Source organism: Microcaecilia unicolor, chromosome 2, assembly GCF_901765095.1.
Source record: "Microcaecilia unicolor chromosome 2, aMicUni1.1, whole genome shotgun sequence".
NCBI classification, from domain to species: Eukaryota; Metazoa; Chordata; class Amphibia; order Gymnophiona; family Siphonopidae; genus Microcaecilia; species Microcaecilia unicolor.
In genome coordinates this window covers 235,257,655-235,278,112 of record NC_044032.1, presented here as the reverse complement: position 1 = coordinate 235,278,112, position 20,458 = coordinate 235,257,655, and the positions used below count along the sequence as shown (strand labels likewise).

At 41.7% G+C, this 20,458-nt stretch overlaps 1 protein-coding gene across 1 annotated transcript in view; it reads left to right on the top strand.

Moving 5' to 3' along the window:
• The window catches only part of SLC1A1 (solute carrier family 1 member 1), a 162,903-nt gene extending 142,991 nt beyond the window's left edge, over positions 1–19,912 (top strand). Inside the window, exons 7-12 of the mRNA XM_030193809.1 lie at positions 4,100–4,284; positions 7,690–7,797; positions 8,193–8,315; positions 8,718–8,912; positions 11,666–11,800; positions 18,225–19,912. Of these exons, the coding sequence (XP_030049669.1) occupies positions 4,100–4,284; positions 7,690–7,797; positions 8,193–8,315; positions 8,718–8,912; positions 11,666–11,800; positions 18,225–18,471 (993 nt within the window). The 3' untranslated portion in view covers positions 18,472–19,912. The remainder of the gene's footprint in view (positions 1–4,099; positions 4,285–7,689; positions 7,798–8,192; positions 8,316–8,717; positions 8,913–11,665; positions 11,801–18,224) is intronic.
• The last annotated feature ends 546 nt before the right edge of the window (positions 19,913–20,458 follow it).

Below are 20,458 nucleotides of genomic sequence, written 5' to 3'. Positions count from 1 at the left end.
ATATAACCTCAATGTTAAGGCTTAGTTTGAAAATCGTCAAATGACTAAACTTCACACAGATGATTTAAATCATGGTGTTCCACTCGATATTTTCATTCAAGCCCCTAAGGCGAACAGTCTGTAATTTAAAAATCCACAGCTGTTCCCGATGGGTTAATATGGATGCCAGATCGCCACCTTGTGGAAACTCAGGAACATGATCGATAACAAACCAATTAAGTTCTGCAAACGTGTGATGGAATTGTAGACAATGAGCTACTAAAGGAGCAGACATGGTCCTTGTTGTCAGACGACTTTTATGTTCTGTCAACCGAATTTTCATCTTCCGCATAGTACGTCCCACATAATATAGATGACATGGGCATCTGATAATATACACAACAAAAGAGGATTGACATGTAGTGATATACCTCAATTTGTATGTCTGCTCTGTTGAAAAATGAGTCCATTCTTGCATAATTGTGGTTTGGGAGCAAAACTGACACTCTCCTCAAGATTGATGTAAACCTTCTCTGTTTAACTGATTATCATAGTTCAGTGTAGTGTGTACAAGATTGTCTCTTAAATTGCGACCCCGTGTATAGGCTATGCACGGGCGTTGTGCAAAAATGTGGTGAAATGTAAGAACATGCCAGTGTTTATATAAGAGTCGAGCTATTTGAGGGGCAAGAGCAGAAAATCCCAACACACACATTAATTTATCCATATATTCTTTTGGTCTGTCTAAAACCAATAGGAACCGTTGTGCATACCAAGCCCTTGTGTAAGCTTGGCGAATGCTTGCTGTAGAATAACCCTGCTCCTGTAATCTGGCAGACAGAACCATGGCCTGTTGTTTAAATACTATATCTGTGGTACATATTCTACACAACCGTAACAATTGTCTAACAGAAGAGACCATTTTAATCTATGTAGATGATGGCTAGGAAATAATAACAAAGTGTTGTGGTCTGTAGGTTTATGATAAACTGTAGTGTGTAATTCTCCATGCACTTTATAAATCCAGGTGTCAAGGAAGGAAATGTTGACCAGATTTTTTGTCATAGTAAATTTCAGGCAGGGGTCTATGGTGGTTAACCAGCTCAGAAATTGAGACAAGTGTTGCTCCGTGGATTGCCAGATGAAAAAAATGTCATCAATGAACCGGTACCAGTTAGTAATATTTTGGAACCATTCGGTGTTATATAAGTGGCTTTCTTCAAAGTTACTAAATTAGCCACGCTAGGAGCAGCAGCTGTGCCCATGGCGACGCCCTGGGTTTGTAAGAAATATTTGGAGTCAAAGATGAAATAATTCCTCTTCAAAACAAGTTGTGCTAAAGCCAACAAAAATGTCGAAGGAATTCACTCCCCTTCTGATCTTGTCGATAGTATTTCTTCTACTATAGTTAATGCTGCTTCTTGAGGGATAATCAAATATAACAATTCAATATCGAAAGTAACAAGCCATGACTGGCGCCATGTCCACAATCCCTGGTAAATTTCTAAAAAAATGGGCAGTGTCACGAATGTATGATTTTGCTTTATAACAAATGGTTGTAAAATGTGGTCCAAAAATTTGGATAATGGCTTCAAGATAGTGCCCCTAAGCGACACTATGGGGCATCCCGGGGGATTGAAATGATTTTTGTGGATCTTTGGAACTGTATAAAATACAGGAGTTCTTAAACTCAATGGTTTTAAAAAACGAGATTCCGCTTTTGTCAAATAATCTGCGGTCACTTCTTCGTCCACTATGTTACCAATGATGGCTTGTAATTCCTTGCCAGGATCTTCTGGCAATGGTTGGTAATATCGAATATCCATCAACTGACGTCATACTTCTGTAACGTAAGACTCCCGATCTTGACCCACAATAGAACCCCCCCTTGTCCGCAGGGCGAATAACAATGGTTTGGTCATTGGACAATTCCTGCAATGCATTACGTTCTGTTTTAGTGAAATTAACAAACTTTTTCCTTCCATCTTGACTTTGGGATTCAAGATTTTCTAAGTCCCTCAACACCAGTGCCTTAAACATCGCTATATGAGGGTCCATATAGCTTTAGCTTAGCTAGGCACATGTTGGCTGCAGCCTAGTGAAGGCTGAGGAGGATCACCACAGCATCTCTCCCATATGGTCTAATGGATAGGATTCTTGGTTTTCACCCAGGTAGCACAGGTTCATCCCCTGGTATGGGAAAGGCTAATCTTTTGCTCTCCTGAGGGAGGTGGTAGAGACAACAACAGTGATGGAATTCAAAATGTCAGAGATGAACAGAGACTATCTCTAATTAGAAAATGGGTGGTATAAAAAAACCTGGCTGCATGTGTATGAATGTGTCGAGTGATGCTTAGATGGCAACTCTGGCTGGGATGAATTAGGGCTGGTGCTGGGCAGACTTGTACGGTCTGTGTCCCATGTATGGCAATGCAATTTAGGATGTGCTAGAAAGGGCTTTGACAGCAACTTCAGTGGCTGGGCAGACTTTTACTGTCTGTGTCCTGCAAATGGCAAGACAGATAGGCTGGAGTGGGCTTTAACAGCAAATCCAGTAGTTGGAATGTAAGGACAGGGCTGAGTGGACTTCTATGATCTCTGTCCCAGAAATGCCAGAGATATAGACCATGTTCAAATATTTTACATCACATTTATTGGTGATTTAATCATGAATTGATAATGAGTGTGACAGGCGCCTTTTTATCCGGCTTTTGTCAATAAAGGTTTTTAAACTAGCTTTCATCGTATCTGCTTCTTCATCTTCTATTCTGCTGGGACTAGAGGACCATTTGTCTGCCCATTGAGGTGGCGATAAGGGCTCCCACACTAACCCCTGCGCTAGAAAATCAGACCTGATTTTCCGTAGCACCGGAAATGGTGCAGGCTAGGGGCGAAACTACCAGCAGTGCTCATGTTAGGCTGGCAGTGGTACCGGTTTGGCCCTTAATGCATTTTATTTATTTAGATTTTGCTCACACCTTTTTCAGTAATACCTCAAGGTGAGTTACATTCAGGTACTCTGGATATTTCTCTGTCCCAGGAGGGCTCACAATCTAAGTTTGTACCTAATGGAGGGTTAAGTGACTTGCCCAAGATCACAAGGAGCAGCAGTGGGATTTGAACTGGCCACCTCTGGATTGCAAGACCGGTGCTCTAACCACTTGGATAAAAGTGCCCCTTAATGCTTTTTGGATTGTGTTATTTGGATAGCAGAATGTGAAACATACGAGGTTGTGAAGATTTTAACAAGGCACTGTAATAGCGTCAGATGATTTTTTTCCAGTTGGCTGTACTTTTAGATTCTTGTCCTTGGTATATTTGTTGAACAAAATATACCATGTGTTTTCAAGTGCATACGTAAACATTGGATGCAGAAGGAGCCTCCCTCTTTTTGGTATTGGAGGAATAGACTGCATTTCCTTATGTTGTGAGAGGCAAGGGCTGTTTGGAATTCTCCAAAGTGACGAAGGGCTTTCATGTCTATCTGGAATTGTTACTTGCAACCTATCTCCCATAAAGCAAGTTGTACAGTATTGAATAGATTTCAGAGCGTTTCCTGTTATATTGGGGGTTCTCTGCTTGGGTAGGGGAGGGTGAATTGGGAATTCTAGATGTTCTCCTTTCAAAGATGACCTGGGGTCAAGAGTCCAGATGCCGGGTCATCTCAGTGTATGTTTCAGTTATGAGTACAGTAGGGTTGGGGGAGGGAGGGGTGTTCTTGTATGCAACCATTACTTTGAAAGGGAGCCAGAGTAATGAGGAGGGGAGGGTGTGGGAGTCTCTCACAAAATAAAAATTGGATCATGTGTTATCCAGCTTTTTGCTGTTTAATGTTTTTGCTTATTATTCTGTTATGCTTGATTGCTGTCATGTAATTGCTTGATGTTGTTGTCTAGACTTGATATTTAGTTAGATGTTGGATATGTTTGATCCTGAATAAAAATCGTTAAAATACTTAAATCCAAGAATGCACACAACCTGCTTTAACTAATTAAGGATTAATTTTGTAACACAACGTAGCTCAAGCATACATAAGATTGACTATTATGTCTCAAAGTGCTGTTGAGGAGAAAATTGTAAATTTGGTTGTGTGTTTATTCTCTAAATATGTTTTTGGCAGAACACAACTAAGGAATACAAAATCGTGGGCATGTATACAGATGGTGTCAATGTTCTGGGACTCATTGTCTTCTGTCTCGTCTTTGGAATTGTGATTGGGAAAATGGGAGAAAAGGGACAAGTTCTGGTGGACTTTTTCAATGCACTGAACGATGCCACAATGAAAATTGTGCAAATCATCATGTGGTAAGTAAAAGAAAGACACTCTTAAAAGTTATGAGAGCTCATGTCATAGTCTCAGCTTGACATAACAGGTCATATTGCTTCTTCATCAGTAAGGAAGACATTACTTGCTTGCACTGTTCCATCTAAGCTGAGTGGGAGTCCTTCATCTACATTCCTGCCAGTGGGTGGTGCTGTTTCACTATCACATTTTCAGTAGTGAGGGAAATGCAAGTTCTGTAGGACTCCAGGGAATCTGCCTGACCATGACGATTGAAAACACACCACCCCCTACTGGTACCAATGCAGGTGGAGGACACAAGCTCAGCTTAGAGGGAACAGTGGTGCAGAGAATATAAGCATAATCATATTGTCTGTGAAAATTTAAATTTTCTTTAGCTTGTTTTCTAAAGGAGAATCTTGTTCAGCCGCTGCTAACCTTATGTAAGGAATTTAGGGGTCCTTTTACTCAGTGGCGTTCCTAGGGGCACTGACACCCGGGGCGGTCGCCGATGCGCCCCACCCCCTGGGTGCAGCGCGAACCCCCTCATCACCCCCACCCCGGCGAAAGAACCCCCCACCGGGTGCATGCCACTGGGGTGGTTCCGCGCGCCGGTCAGCTTCGTTGTTTCCATGCTCCCTCTGCCCCGGAACAGGAAGTAAACTGTTCCGGGGCAGAGGGAGCATGGAAACAATGAAGCTGACTGGCGCGCGGCACCCCCCCAGCGGCGTGCACCCGGGGCAGGCCGCACCCACCGCCCCCCCCTTAGTACGCCACTGCTTTTACTAAGCCATAGTAAAAAGTGGCCTATGGTAGTGTGATCGTGTCTTTTGGGCACGTGCTGAGCCAGTTTTTACCACATCTGGGAAAAAGGGCTTTTTTTCAATGGGCCAGGAAAAGGGCCTGCGGTAAAATTGAAACCAGCACGTGCCTATTTACAGCCTGAGCCCTTAATGCCACCCAATGATCTAGCGGTAAGAGCTCACGCACTACAGGTGCAGTGACCAGTTGGCAAACGCCGTGTGCAGTAGGAAATTAAAAAAATAATTTGTTCAGGCATTATGAGCATGCACCAAATCCAAAATTACCGCCAGGAGTGCACGCTAGCCTGGCAGTAATCTCATTTTGGCGCGTTCTACACGCATGTAGAGCCTACCGTGCCTTTGTAAAAGGGCACCTTATTTCTTTAAACAGTGGATCCCAAATATGGTTCAGGCCTGCTACTGGGGTTATATCAACAGTGGGAGGGAGGCAGGGACATAGCCAGAGTTCGGCGGGAGGGGGGTCCAGAGCCCGAGGTGAGGGGACACATTTTAGCCCCCCCCCCCCCCCGGCGCCGCTGACCCCCCCCCCAGCGCCAACCCTTTCGACCCCCTCTTCCCTCCGTTGGGTACCTTTGCTGGCGGGGGTCCCCAACCCCCGCCAGCCGGTCCTCTTCTCCGGCGTGGCCACATTGCTGATCTGCAAGGGCAGGCTTCTGTTTCTGTGAGTCCGACACTCACAGAAACAGAAGCCTGCCCTTGCAGATCAGCAACATGGCTGCGCCGGAGAAGAGGACTTCAGCTGGCAGGGGTTGGGGACCTCCGCCAGCAAAGGTACCCGACGGCGGCGGTGTTGGGGGAGGGTTGGCGGCGGGAGGGGGGGGTCGAAGGGGTTGGCTGCTGGGGGCCAGGACCAAATCTATGGGGGCCCATGCCCCCGTGGCCCCACGTAGCTATACCCCTGGAGGGAGGAGGTCACAGAAGCAGGGCTCCACTGTGACTTATGCCCAATAACAGCAGTCAGTATGGGGCCTGTGATGTAGTGAATGTGTACAGGCTCTGCCATCTCCCCCAGTATGGACTTCCTGTTAAGCTGGAAACCTATCGCAGAGTACTGGGGTCTGTGAGCGCACAGTGACACTCAGGGCCCTGTGCTGACGGCTGCTGATATTTCCATTGCTGGTACTGTTGCAGCTGCCTTCATGCTATGGATAAGATGGGGTAGGGGGAGGAGGAAATGAATGAAGAAGGGGAGTGGAGGTTTGCCATTTTGTTTTCATTATCAACTAGGGTTACATGAATTTTGAAGTGTTAGTGGGGTTATAGTGGCTAAAAGTTTGTGAAGCACTGTCTTAACTTCAGTGTATTGTTTAGGTACCCCTTTATCTGAATCAAAAGGTATACCATGTAGTTTGGTTACTGAGTTCTCTTCCTACGTGTTGTAATTGATGCCTGAAAGCAATAAGAGAGATGTTCGGTTATTTTTCCTACATGAGATTAGTGCTGTGATGCAGATTACTCATGTGTGACCTGTCAGTTACCCTTACTAGAAATTGTCTTCAAATGTCACTTTCAATTGCCAAGAAAAAGAAGTATAAGAAAAATATGACATGTATCTATATATTAGGGCTGCATTTTAATTAAAATTGTAATCACAATTAATCTTGCAATTAAAGGTGTGTTTATGTATTTTTCCCCCACTGGAGCTCCTATATGACTCTGAACTAGTCACTTAACCCTCCATTGCCCAGAGTCAGAAAGAGCCGCAGTGGGTAAAAAAAAATTAACATACCTTTAATTGCGCAATTAATCGTGATTACAACTTTTAATCGAAAAGCGTGCCAATTTTTATTTTGCCGCACGTCCATTTTCGACCAGAAAAAAAAGGCCTTTTTTGCAGGTGCGCTGAAAAATGGACCTGCACGCGAGCAATACACATGTCTACACCAGCGCATGCCATTTTTCAGCGCACCTTAGTAAAAGGACCCCTGGATAAAATTAGGGCAGGCTGTATGTTGTCTTTTTCCGGTTAGTGATCTGAATATTACTGCTAACCAGATAACCTCTGACTCCAACCAGGAGCCTCCTACAGCCCACTCCAGCACTGTTTGGATAGTGCCAACACTGAGCAGTACCTGCTAACCAGATCAGTGCGTTTGAATATTGACCCCTTAATGTGTTGTGTTTTTTTTTTAAGAGAGTAAATCTTCCTGCTGAGTCTCGTATGAAACATTGTCTGTTATTTTAAAACCGTCAGTATAAGCATAATCATATTGTCTGTGAAAATTTAAATTTTCTTTAGCTTGTTTTCTAGAGGAGAATCTTGTTCAGCCGCTGCTAACCTTATGTAAGGAATTTAGGGGTCCTTTTACTAAACCATAGTAAAAAGTGGCCTATGGTAGTGTGAGCTTGTCTTTTGGACACGTGCTGAGCCAGTTTTTACCACATCTAGGAAAAGGGCTTTTTTTCAATGGGCCAGGAAAAGGGCCTGCGGTAAAATTGAAACCAGCACGTGCCTATTTACAGCCTGAGCCCTTAATGCCACCCATTGATGGCATTAAGATGTAATTCATCTGCAAGATATCTAAAATAATAGTGTTTGCACACAAGGATGTATATACTGTTAGAATAGAATTTTTTTAATATACATTTTTTTCTGTGTTCTAGGTATATGCCCATTGGTATTTTGTTTTTGATCGCTGGGAAAATTATAGAAGTGAATGACTGGGAAATCTTTCGCAAGCTAGGACTGTATATGGCTACAGTACTAAGTGGGTATGTTATTTCTTGCATCTGAAAACAGAAAGTACATTCAGTGGGTGGAAATAAGTGGCAGTATCCCAGGAAACTGGAACGAGTAACTGCTGAGTAGCTGGTGACTCAAGTACCTTCTTTATGAATTTCTTTTCAGATATATGTATATATAATCAAAGAAATCCCACAAAAATGTTTTTGTTAATATGCCTGTTTTTATCACAGCAGTGTTAAAGCCATTAAAACCCAGTGGGGGTGGATTTATTTTTTGTAGATTGAAACTGTCCTCTACTCCTCTTCTACAAAATTAGGTGAAGTGGTTCTGCTTTTAACTATTTACATGGTTTCGCTTTGATTTTTTTTTCACTGGGCAGAGCACATTTAAATACAGTCCATGCCTATGTTTTGTTTTCCAGGCTCGCCATCCATTCTGTTGTAATTCTGCCATTAATTTACCTCATCATTGTAAGGAAAAATCCTTTTCGGTTTGCCATGGGGATGGCGCAAGCCCTTTTGACCGCTCTCATGATCTCTTCCAGGTAAACCATAAGCACACTGCTAGTTTTTGATTTGTTTAGTCTGTGTTGGGTGGACCCAGCCATGGACAAATATGTTGAGGAATCCGTATCATTTCTGTTGCTTGGTTGGAGGCCAGTAGGCCTCAGTAGCCTCTGTGGCTGCAGCGGATTAGTGAATTCTTGAAAAGATTTGTATTCTTGTTTTAATCCTCTGATTTCAGAGTTTCTTTTCCATGGAATATCATATAGGGAGGAATTCAGTGAATTTAAATGATATGCGATCCTAAAATGACATTTGAAATTACCTGGATATATTTTAAAATGAAATGTCATTTTTGTATAGAGTGGTTTGATTTTCCAAATAATTCTTCAGAACTGGATCTGATCTCACTTGTGTTTTCAACTTTCTTCTTTATTGTTCAGTTCGGCAACTCTACCCGTCACGTTTCGTTGTGCAGAAGAAAAAAACCACGTGGATAAGAGGATCACCAGGTTCGTCTTGCCTGTTGGAGCTACAATCAACATGGATGGGACGGCTCTGTATGAAGCAGTGGCAGCAGTTTTTATTGCACAACTTAACGACTTGGAATTGGATGTCGGTCAAATAGTCACTATCAGGTGGGATGATGTAGTTGCTGTAAATAAGTTATCCTCCTTTTCCAGCTGGCACAGGATATCAGCTTTCAGAAGACAATAATGGTTAGAAGACAAAAAGTCCCATTTTACAAAGGGCGTCTAGGCTAGAAATGGAACATCCAATGTTTACACTTTCCAGCCTGTTTTACAAAATGGAGTCTTTGGAAATACGTGTGTATTCCCGTATCTGTACAGTGGGAGTAACAATTCTAATAAAGCTACACATTTCCAGCTCGAGTGGCTTCACTCAGCAGTTTCTACATGCAGGCACATCCGCAAACAAACCTTTTCCGTAGATGGGAAGGCGGTAGAACTAGAGGACATGAAATGAGATTGAAGGGGGGCAGACTCAAGAAAAATGTCAGGGAGTATTTTTTCACGGAGAGAGTGGTGGATACTTGGAATGCCCTCCCGCGGGAGGTGGTGGAGATGAAAACGGTAACGGAATTCAAACACGCGTGGGATAAACATAAAGGAATCCTGTTCAGAAGCAATGGATCCTCAGAAGCTTAGCGGAGATTGGGTGGCAGAGCCGGTAGTGGGAGGCGGGGCTAGTGCTGGGCAGACTTCCATGGTCTGTGCCCTGAAAATGGCAGATACAAATCAAGGTCAGGTATACACATAAAGTAGCGCATATGAGTTTATCTTGTCAGGCAGACTGGATAGACCATACAGGTCTTTCTCTGCCGTTATCTACTATGTTACTAAGTAAGTGCCGATTTTACTACATTAAGGGCTAGATTTTATATATCGCAGTTGATTTTTGTGTGGAAATCAAAGTATATTCTATAAAGTACGCTTTAATGTAGGTATACATTATAGAATACACGGAGTGCTTCTCCACATGACTAAATTTAGTCGCAGTCAATTACGCCAACTAAAACCTGGTGTAAATCCCGATGCCTAAATTAGGCACAAAGCAAGTGCATTCTAAATGCGTGTAGAATTTAGAAATGCCAATGACCCGCCTATTCCACTCCCATTACCACGCCCACTTTTCAACTATGCGACTTAGGATTTACATGCACCACGTTACAGAATACACTTAACATTTAGTGCGCATAAATTCTAATTAAGGTCAGTTAGCGTAGATTAGCTTATTAACTAATTAAATTACGTTTATTGTTATGGAATATGCTTCAATTTCTGCTCATAAATGAAGGCGCAATATATAGAATCCTGGAGTTACTCCTTCATTTCATAAGTCGCCAAAAATTCATGCAATTTAATTGAATAATGAGCTAATTGGTGCCAATAACTGGCTTAAGCAATTATTGGCACTAATTAGATTTAATTGGCATATACCCACATAAATTTAGGTGCAGAAATGGGAGGCACATGGGCGGAACGGGGCATTCCTAAAATTAACGCACTTTGTTATAGAATAACGGGGATTTGTGCCTGATTTAGAAGCATACATTTGCACTATGTTTCAGTTGGTACAAATGGCCGTGCCTGAAGTTAATTGTGATTCCCAGGGGTAAGTGCTATTCTATAAACCACACCTATCTTTAAACATGGTGTATAAAATAACGCTTTTTTTGGCGACAATTTTTTTTGCAGCATTTATAGAATCTAGCCCTAAAGTACCAGTGATTACACACATAAGAGCCATATTTCAGAAAATTATACATATAAGTGCAGCCAACTAAGAACCAAAGTTCCGAAAGGCTATTTTTTACATTCTAAAAGTTATACATATTACCAGAAGACTGTCCCTCAATTACACTTTCAAGCTCTGGGTGAAATTAACCATTTTGCTGTCATTTGTGGGTGTCGCAGGGGGACTTACAAAAGCTGACAGGACTTTAAAAAAATTTATATTTCCTTCCAAGCTTGGTCTTCACTCCCAGTCCTTGAGGGCTGACAATCGATCAGATTTTCAGGATATATGAATGAAGGAGATTTGCATACCTACTACCCATCTCTCCCAAGACATATTGCAGATGGCAGCCAAGCCTTGCTTCCACCCTCACCCCCATAGGTCCCTCCTTGAAGCCCTGCAACAAAGACCCGTCCTCCTCTTCCCCCCCCCCCCCCCCCCCCCCCCCCCCCCCACGAGACACCCTAGGCCTACCTCTTCCAGTTCCTGGTCTAGGGACTCTTGGGCAAGAGCAATCCACAGTTGCTCCTTCCTTTGTTAGCATCAGGTTCAAAACAGCACTACCAAACCCCAGCAGTAGTTTCATGGTACTACTTTTAGGGAATCAAGCCATCACATAAAAGGCAAAAGGGGAGCTGTTTTTGGCAGGGGGCTTCAGGTGAGGGGAGAGCACTCTTCAGCATTGAGAAGCTCTGGCCTTTTTATGAAGGCTCCCAGGGAGCATCTGGCTGCACTTTAGCGGCCCAGTGCATCCAGAACTAAATAGCCCAGCTTGCAAGGTTAATCCTAAATTGTGTTATTCATTTACCACAGGAGTCACTAACCTTCGATACTGTGATTAAAATGCTATGTTTTACCACAACTTAGTAACTTTCCTCCTCTTTTTGTATGGCAGGCATGAGTCTGCCTATAAGGAAAACACGTAATCAGATTAAAACCAGATTTTAAGTTCTTATTTATTGTTCCTTGATTAGAGTATTTAGTTACAGGTGATAGAATGGAGTATTATTATTATTATTATTAAAAGTTTTTAAAATTAAATTAAAATATATCTTAGCTATTGGATTAAAAAAAAAATCATGATATATGACTTTTTGTTTGTATTGTATTCTGCTGGCCTTTTTGGTTTTAGTGTGACAGCGACGGCAGCCAGTGTTGGTGCAGCAGGCGTTCCCCAGGCAGGCCTCGTTACCATGGTGATCGTTCTGAGTGCTGTTGGGCTCCCCGCAGAAGATGTTACTCTCATCATAGCTGTAGACTGGCTCCTGTAAGTTTCACAGTTGGCACCATTCTTATTTTTAATGGGTTATTTGCGGTTGGTAATCGATGGAACTGATGCTTACATACTGGGCGGTTAATTTTATGAAGAAGTAAAACTGCCTTTCTACCATTTTTCATAAATGCTTTTGACAGCAAACCCATTTAAGACCGGACAAGGACAAACAACCTTTTTTAGGGAGGTGGGAGAGGCCTAGTGGATGGGGAAATGAGCTTGAAACCAGACTAATTCTGTAGCTTAAATTGAGTGGGGATGACTGCCAAATCCTCAGCCAACTGCGAAAACTGGCAAGCAATGTGCTTTCATTACTACTATAAAGATCCCCTGTGAGAAAAATCCCAAATAGTAAAAACAGCCTGTTGCCCACTGCTGTGGAAATTGTGTGCCACTGCTCACATAACCACAGTTGCCAGACCAACCCTCTGATTTTTTTGACAATTTTCTTTATATCTTGCTTCTACCACTTATTGTCACTTATAAGTCTAAGGTACCAACTCAAATTATTGTCAGCTGCTCAGGGAACAGATTCATTATCTCTAACATGAGTTTTTTCAAAGTCTTTGTTGGCCTGCCTTATTAAAACTGTACTTCTAATTTGCCATTATGTATGCTGTTTCCTATTATCATTATTGGAATTTGCTTTCCGTTTTTTTAAAGATGTCCTTTTTGCTTTAATAGCCTCATTCACGTCCCCATTTAACCATATTGGCAGTAATTTGGTCTCCTATTGGTCTTTACTAATGCATGGAATTTTTAAACTCCATCTACACACTGCATGACATCTTCTAACCTTTGCATCCCCTCCTTTTAGATTATTTTGCTTTCTTCATTTTATCTTAATCTCTGCACTTAAAGTTAAATGCAACAGAAGTAAGGGAGAATGCTAGATATGATGTACTTGGATTTCAACAAATCTTTGGCATGGTTCTGCATGGGCGACTCATATACAAAGTGAGCATTCTTAGTATGGGCCCTAAACTGACTGTCTGAGTTAGAAACTGGGGCCTTTATTTATTTATTTTATTTATTTATTGCACTTGTATCCCACATTTTCCCACCTATTTGCAGGCTCAATGTGGCTTACAAAGACCTGTTACCAGGGTACAGAATACAATTGGTTTTAGAAAGAGTCAAGGAAAACAGGAGGATTTGGTCAAGCAGTAATAGAAGGATACATTCTGATTAAAGGTGGATAGGTGTTGTATTATAGTTGGTTATGGGTTTTCTTGGTAGGGTTTGTTAAAGAGAGAGGTTTTCAGAGATTTGCAGAAGTTACCTAATTCGTTGATCGATTTCAAGTGAGATGGAAGTGTATTCCACAGCTGCGTACTCATATAAGAAAAGCTGGTCGCGTGTGTTAGTTTGTATTTTAGACCTTTACAACTGGGGAAATGTAGGTTAAGAAAGGTGCGGGAAGATCTTTTAGCATTTCTGGGTGGTAGGTCCACGAGGTCTAGCATGTAGGTCGGGGCATCTCCGTGAATGATTCTGTGAACAATCGTGCAGATCTTGAACGCGACGCATTCTTTAAGAGGGAGCCAGTGTAGTTTCTTTCTTACGGGTTTTGCACTTTCATATTTTGTTTTTCCAAATATGAGTCTGGCTGCGGTATTCTGGGCTGTTTGAAGTTTCTTGATGGTCTGTTCTTTTCAACCAGCGTAAAGTGCATTGCAATAGTCCAGGTGACTTAATACCATTGACTGAACCCTCTCCAATCGGTTCAAAACTCTGCTGCCCGTCTTGTCTTCCGCCAGGGTCGCTTTACTCATACTACCCCTCTCCTCAAGTCGCTTCACTGGCTCCCTATCCGTTTTTCGCATCCTGTTCAAACTTCTTCTACTAACCTATAAATGTACTCACTCTGCTGCTCCCCAGTATCTCTCCACACTCGTCCTTCCCTACACCCCTTCCCGTGCACTCCGCTCCATGGATAAATCCTTCTTATCTGTTCCCTTCTCCACTACTGCCAACTCCAGACTTCGCGCCTTCTGTCTCGCTGCACCCTATGCCTGGAATAAACTTCCTGAGCCCCTACGCCTTGCCCCATCCTTGGCCACCTTTAAATCTAGACTGAAAGCCCACCTCTTTAACATTGCTTTTGACTCGTAACCACTTGTAACCACTCGCCTCCACCTACCCTCCTCTCCTCCTTCCTGTACACATTAATTGATTTGATTTGCTTACTTTATTTTTTGTCTATTAGATTGTAAGCTCTTTGAGCAGGGACTGTCTTTCTTCTATGTTTGTGCAGCGCTGCATACGCCTTGTAGCGCTATAGAAATGCTAAATAGTAGTAGTAGTAGTAGTAGTAGTAGTTCCGAAAGATAGCTCTTGAGAAGAAAGGTTTTACTTTTTTGAGTTTCCACATGGAGTGGAACATTTTCTTGGTTGTATTCTTCGCGTGATTTTCAAGTGTGAGATTTCGATCAATGGTAACTCCCAGAATTTTCAGATTGTTTGAGATGGGGAGGGAAAAGTTTGGGGTGGTTATGGTGGTGAATTTGTTTGTATTGTGTTGTGAGGTGAGTATAAGACATTGTGTTTTTTCTACGTTGAGATTTAGCTGAAATGCATCCGCCCAGGAGTGCATGATTTGGAAGCTTTGGTTGATTTCGTTAGTGATTTCCTTTAGGTCATGTTTGAATGGGATGTAAATCGTGACATCATCTGCATATATGTATGGGTTGAGATTTTGATTGTCTAATAGCTTGGCTAGGGGTAACATCATTAGGTTAAAGAGGGTTTAAAGCTGTGTTTAAAAAATGACTTTAGCGTGCCTTTACACAGGTAACAAAAGGGTAGTGGTAAACTAAGTTCATTCTTAGGAGAGGAATGTTGCTGCAGGGATTGATCCTAAGTCTGGTTCTTTTCAACATTTTTGGAAGCTATATTGCAGAAGAGTGGTTGAGAAAGATTTGGTCTCACTGCTGATACCAAAATCTACAACAGAGTAGATACCCTGAAGGGTGTTGGATAACATGAAGGAGGATCTAGCAAGGCTTTAAGAATAGTGTAGAATTTTAGTAGATATAATTTGATGCAGAAAAATGCAGGTTCATGCATTTGGTCTGCAAAAGCCCAAGGGAGTTGTACAGTATAGAGGAGGGGGTGAAAGATATTAACAGGATGGAGTCAGTCCAAAGAGGACTACTAAAATGGTAAGTGGTCTTCAACATAAAAAATATGGGGAGAGATTAAAAGATCTAAATATGTATACTTTGGAAAAAAGCAGGAAAGGGGAGATGTGATAGAGATATTTGTATATCTCTGTGGTATAAATACACAGGAGGTGATCCTCCTTGAATTGAAAGGAAACTCTGGTACAAGGAGTATAGGATGAAGGTGAATGGAGATAAGCTCAGGAATAAGTTAAAGAAACATTTCCATATGGAATGGGAGGTGAGTGGTAAGTGACTCATAAATCGACGAATCACCACTCACCAGCTCTTTCCACTCCATTTTAAGAACTCACATCATTTTCTCCCCTCCCTCACCTTCTCCTGTTATTCTCTACTCAGGGTTAAACAGGGTCTGTGTGATATTGGCTGAATGCAGTCCTTCCATACAGCCCTTCCATGCATCCAAAAAAGCCTGCTTCCCCCTTAGTGAGGATTGTGCTGCATATTGCTCAAACTGCTTAAGCCTGTGTAATCCTTCTTCCACTGCTGAAAGGATGAAGGCTGTCCCTGCATCTAGGTTTGCTAGATCCCCTTTTTTCCCCACCAAGTTGTCCTTCCTAAGAAACAAAGGGGCCCTTATACAAAACTGTGTTTAAAAATAATGACTTTAGCATGCCCTTACACAGGTCTTTTCTCCACGCTAAAGCTAGTTTTCCATGATCAGAAAATGGCTAATTTTCTATTTTCGCAGACAGAGGAGAGGGAATCAGAGCACAGTAGTAAAAACCAGCTAGCAGAAAAAGCATAAAGGGCCTCAAACAACAGGTTGGCATCAAAATATGGCTTTATTAAAGACCCTTTAAATAGCATTGAAAAAACGCCGTGGCCATGTTGGTGGCTGCTGCTTGAGCAGTGGATACTCATTTTTGAGACAGAAAGGGGCATACCTTGAGAAAGCCTAGTTGGCGAAACACGTGTCGGTGTGGAGCCCTAGATTAACGTATGACGTGCCTGCATAAGTATAAGCAATCATACAGCCCTTCTGTTTCAGCTGGTATAAAGCTAAGTACAATCATTTATACCATTTTTTTTATGGAGAATTGAAAAGTTACTTCGAGTAAAATAATATTTAAAAAAATAGTACATACGACCTATGAAGAGATGGGCATGAATTTAGTCACCGGATATTAAACAATATCATGGCGACTCTTAAACGCAAGATGTACCTCTGAGTTCTGAAGAAATATAATAAAGGAATATACTTAAAAAGATTTACAGTAATCAATAATGGAGATGTAGATCATATGAAATTTGTATTACTGTTTAATCGAGACTCCATAGTGGGCACTAATCTACTTTATTAAAGACCCGACACAGACCGTATTTCAGCAAGCTGCCTGCTTCAGGGATCTTAATAATTATTAGTTATTATCTGCAGTGATCCAATGGATCAGAAGAGAAAGCCGATCAAAGTGCTTTCTGGAATGCAACTACGTATACACAATACAATTGCCAACGTGAAACTGTTTTCAGCTCGCAGCTTTACTTTTTGATCAAAGCGCTAGTCTCTCTGACGGCAGAGGCTGCCGTGAGCTGATACTGTCTCACATTGGCAATTGTATTGTGCATGTGTAGCTACACTCCAGAAAGCACTTTGATTGGCTTTCTCTTCTGATCTATTGGATCACTACAGATAATAACTAATTATTATTAAGACCCCTGACACAGGCAGGTTGCTGAAATACGGACCGTGTCGAGTCTTTTAATAAAGCCATATTTTGATGCCAACCTGTTCTTGGAGGCCTCTTGTGCTATTCCTATTTGCAGCATTAATGGCTTACCGATTAGCATAGTCATATCCACTCTGCCCCCTCCAGACATGTCCTCTCAACATAAAAATGTAAATCTTTTTTTATGTGTGGTTTGCGCACATACATTTCAGAATTACTGTGGGATACCTCAGTATGCCCCACAGTAAGCCCTGCCCTATAGTAAGCCCTTTATCGCAGCAGTAAGCATGCGTTAGTGCTTACCACAACTTTTGTAAAAGGACCCCAAAGTGACCCCTGTGCTCTTAACCCCAAGTAATCCTGGATAGTCTAATATCAAGCCGTCTGGGGCAAACCATACTGTCTGTCCCACACGTCTGCCCAAATACTCTACTACTGCACACCAATACCAATGAATCAAGGGACAAGTCTAGAACATGTGCCCCAACATCTCCTCCTTTTCCTTGCATTTCTGACATCTCTCTGTAGGCACTAACTTGGCCCAAAATGCTGTTAAAGATGTAAAGAAAGCCCTATGTTTGTATTGAATTTCCACAGAGCTGCATTTACCACAAAATTTGCACAAAACATTGAGAGATATGAAGCATCCTCATCCTATGCCCCAAACCCAACTCCCCCCTCCATTTAGAGTCTCACGGGGTTAGGGAGGCTCACATTCCCAAAGTGATTTTTGTATTTATGAAATAGAGCCATGTTCTTGCTTCCCTAACTCAAAAAAACTACATGTCTTTAAAAAATAGCACCTAAGTAGATGCCTGCTTGGTCTCCTAATGTGGAAACTCATATTATGGGGCAGAGAAGGGGCAGGCAGTATGTTGTTAATGCAGGTTAATTCGTACACGATCACAAAAATAGTGTATGTAAACCACTTTGACTGTATCTACAGAAAGCAGCATACCAAGTGTGGAATAAACATAAACATAATGTGGAACAGTTAATTAACACCTCCAGAGGCATAGTTAATTGCAGCCATGCATTTAACACATGATGCTAACCATTTCCCCTCATTAACAGCATGGCTGCCTTTCTCTAAATGCCCAGAGCACCTCCAGTTCTCACCATGGAGGTTTTTCAGTTACAGTGAGTTAACGTTTGTTGTTAACACAGGTTAACGAGGCTTATTAAATGGGACCTAAAGGGAACTTAACCGATACGTTATACTGAGAAAAGTAATTTCACTTATTTTCTTTAGCAATGAAATCGTTAAAACAAAATTGGATGTTTCCACGTCTTAAGAGGACAGCCCGTGTTCTTAATTTTTCTTTTGAAGGAGTTCTGGTTACATAAATGAGCAACAGGAAGATTAGATGACTCAATCAACAGTGAGAAAATTCTAGTGGGTGACTTCTTAAACACATATAGAGTAAATTAGAAAGTTCTCAATTTAAATGGAACCGAATCGTCACAATACTTTTGGATTCATAGAAAAGAGAATGTAAATAGCACATTTTGGGTTTTGTTTGCACAGACTCTTGTATAACCTTGCATTTTTGCTCCTTATAGGGACCGGTTCAGAACTATGGTGAATGTCCTTGGAGATGCCTTTGGAACGGGAATTGTAGAGAAACTCTCCAAACACGAACTGGAGATGGACGTTACATCTGAAGTCAACATCGCCAATCCATTTGCTATAGAACCAGCAACTCTTGACAGTGAGGAGCATATCGACACCAAGAAATCCTACGTTAATGGAGGCTTTGCTGTAGATAAATCGGATACCGTATCTTTCACTCAGACATCACAGTTCTAAGAAATGTGTAGGTTTTGGACAATGTGGAGCATTAAAGGACATCACTAGTATAAGAGACATCATTTAGCCTAAAGGTTAATAAAAAAAAAAGTTAATGATAACTTAAGTGTATCTGATACACAAAGTTTGGATTTTGTTCAATATTTGGATCTGCAGCTTTTGCTCCAGGTGGGCAAGTTTCACAAAAACGAAAGTTGTAAAATATGTGATTATTTTCAGTGATATGTTGACAGTTCATAATGAGGCTTTGGAATGAGCATGTTTTAACTTGGACATTCAGATCAGAGCCAGTAAAGTGAAACATATTCTCTGTTTCCTTCTCAGGCCCAGCACAGTGTTTTCGAAATGATAGTGCATTCAAAGTAGCTATACTTCTCAAGCGCTAGCTTGTTCTCCCTTTTTAACTGGTGTAATACAAGGTCGTGCATTGTGGAAAATAGAAAAGAAGGCTTTCAGGGTTCAGATCCAAAATTAGACTTATCTTGATTATTTGTCCCTTTCTTTTGCCAAGCAATGAACTGATTATTTCAGTGTAAATCAAATTTGACAGAGGTACATTCAGTATGAACATCCCTGCAAAATCAGAGTTTTCATAAATCAGAGTCAAACAGGGAAAGCTCTGCATTTTTTAGTCTAGCTCTGAACGCTTGATTACCAGTGAAGTCATCTTCGCTGCAGTGGATCATTTTAATGAGAACTGCTATCCACTCAGGCTCTATTTATATAGGTTCTTTTTGCTGACCGTACAAGTTAATTCAATCTCTTTGGATGAGAGTCAACCCTACTGGAGTTGCATACCACAAGAATTCATTTGTAAGGATGTGGTGGGGGAGGGGAGAATTCTTACCTGTCCCCATCTTCTGTGGAGCCCAACCATTGTAGAGCCAATACTTGATCAGGTGCTTCTCATAGTGGCTCCATCCGGAACTTGGAACATATACATCCTGAGGGTCTGACCATGATTGGGATTTGCCCTGCCCCCCTGCTGTGTTTTGACCCAATCCACTTACATAGTAACATAGTAAATGACGGCAGGTAAAGACCCGAACGGTCATCCAGTCTGCCCAATAGTCACACTCATTGTCAATTCATGATTGAACTAACGATGGATGTGATATAAAATACTTAATCATGGTCTTTCTTCGCCATTTCTGGGACATAGACCATTGAAGTCCTCCCGGCACTGTCCTTACTTTCCAACTACTTGAGAAGGAGTTCATTCTTTGTAGAGAATGAAGGTCAAACTGTAGGCAATATTGATCTGATGAATGGAGTGTAGCTCTCAAAAGTTATTCATAAATATTTTAAGTTGAAAGGTACTTTCACATCTTGATGGTCACCAATTATATAGATTATGTCTATGTATTTAATATAGTTTTATTGAAAGGGCTTTAACGAGTCTTTAGTGCATCTTTGGATATTTGGAAAAACCAAATATGAAAGTGCAAAACCCTTAAGAGAGAAACTCCACTGGCTCCCACTCAAGGAACGAATTGCATTCAAGATCTGCACGATGGTACACAAAATCATTCACGCAGACGCCCCAATATACATGCTAAACCTCGTGGACCTACCTCCCAGAAACACAACAAGATCATCCCGCAAATTTCTCAACCTACGCCTCCCCCCCCCCAGCTGTAAAGGACTAAAATGCAAGCTGGTGCATGCCACAACCTTCTCTTACATGAGCACGCAGCTATGGAATGCATTACCTACAGACCTGAAAACAATCAACGAAATAACCACCTTTCGCAAATCTCTGAAGACACACTTCTTCAACAAAACCTACAATGAGAACCGATAACTGATAACCTCACTAAATCACCCCACCAACCTACTCAGTTATGAAAGCCCGCCTTCTACAACTACCCTAATCAATCCCTTCTTTCCTCTCTCTTCCCTACTTAATCTTACAATACTAACTGTATCTGATATCCTGAAATGACAATGCTATTAAAACTATGTAAGCCACATTGAGCCTGCAAAT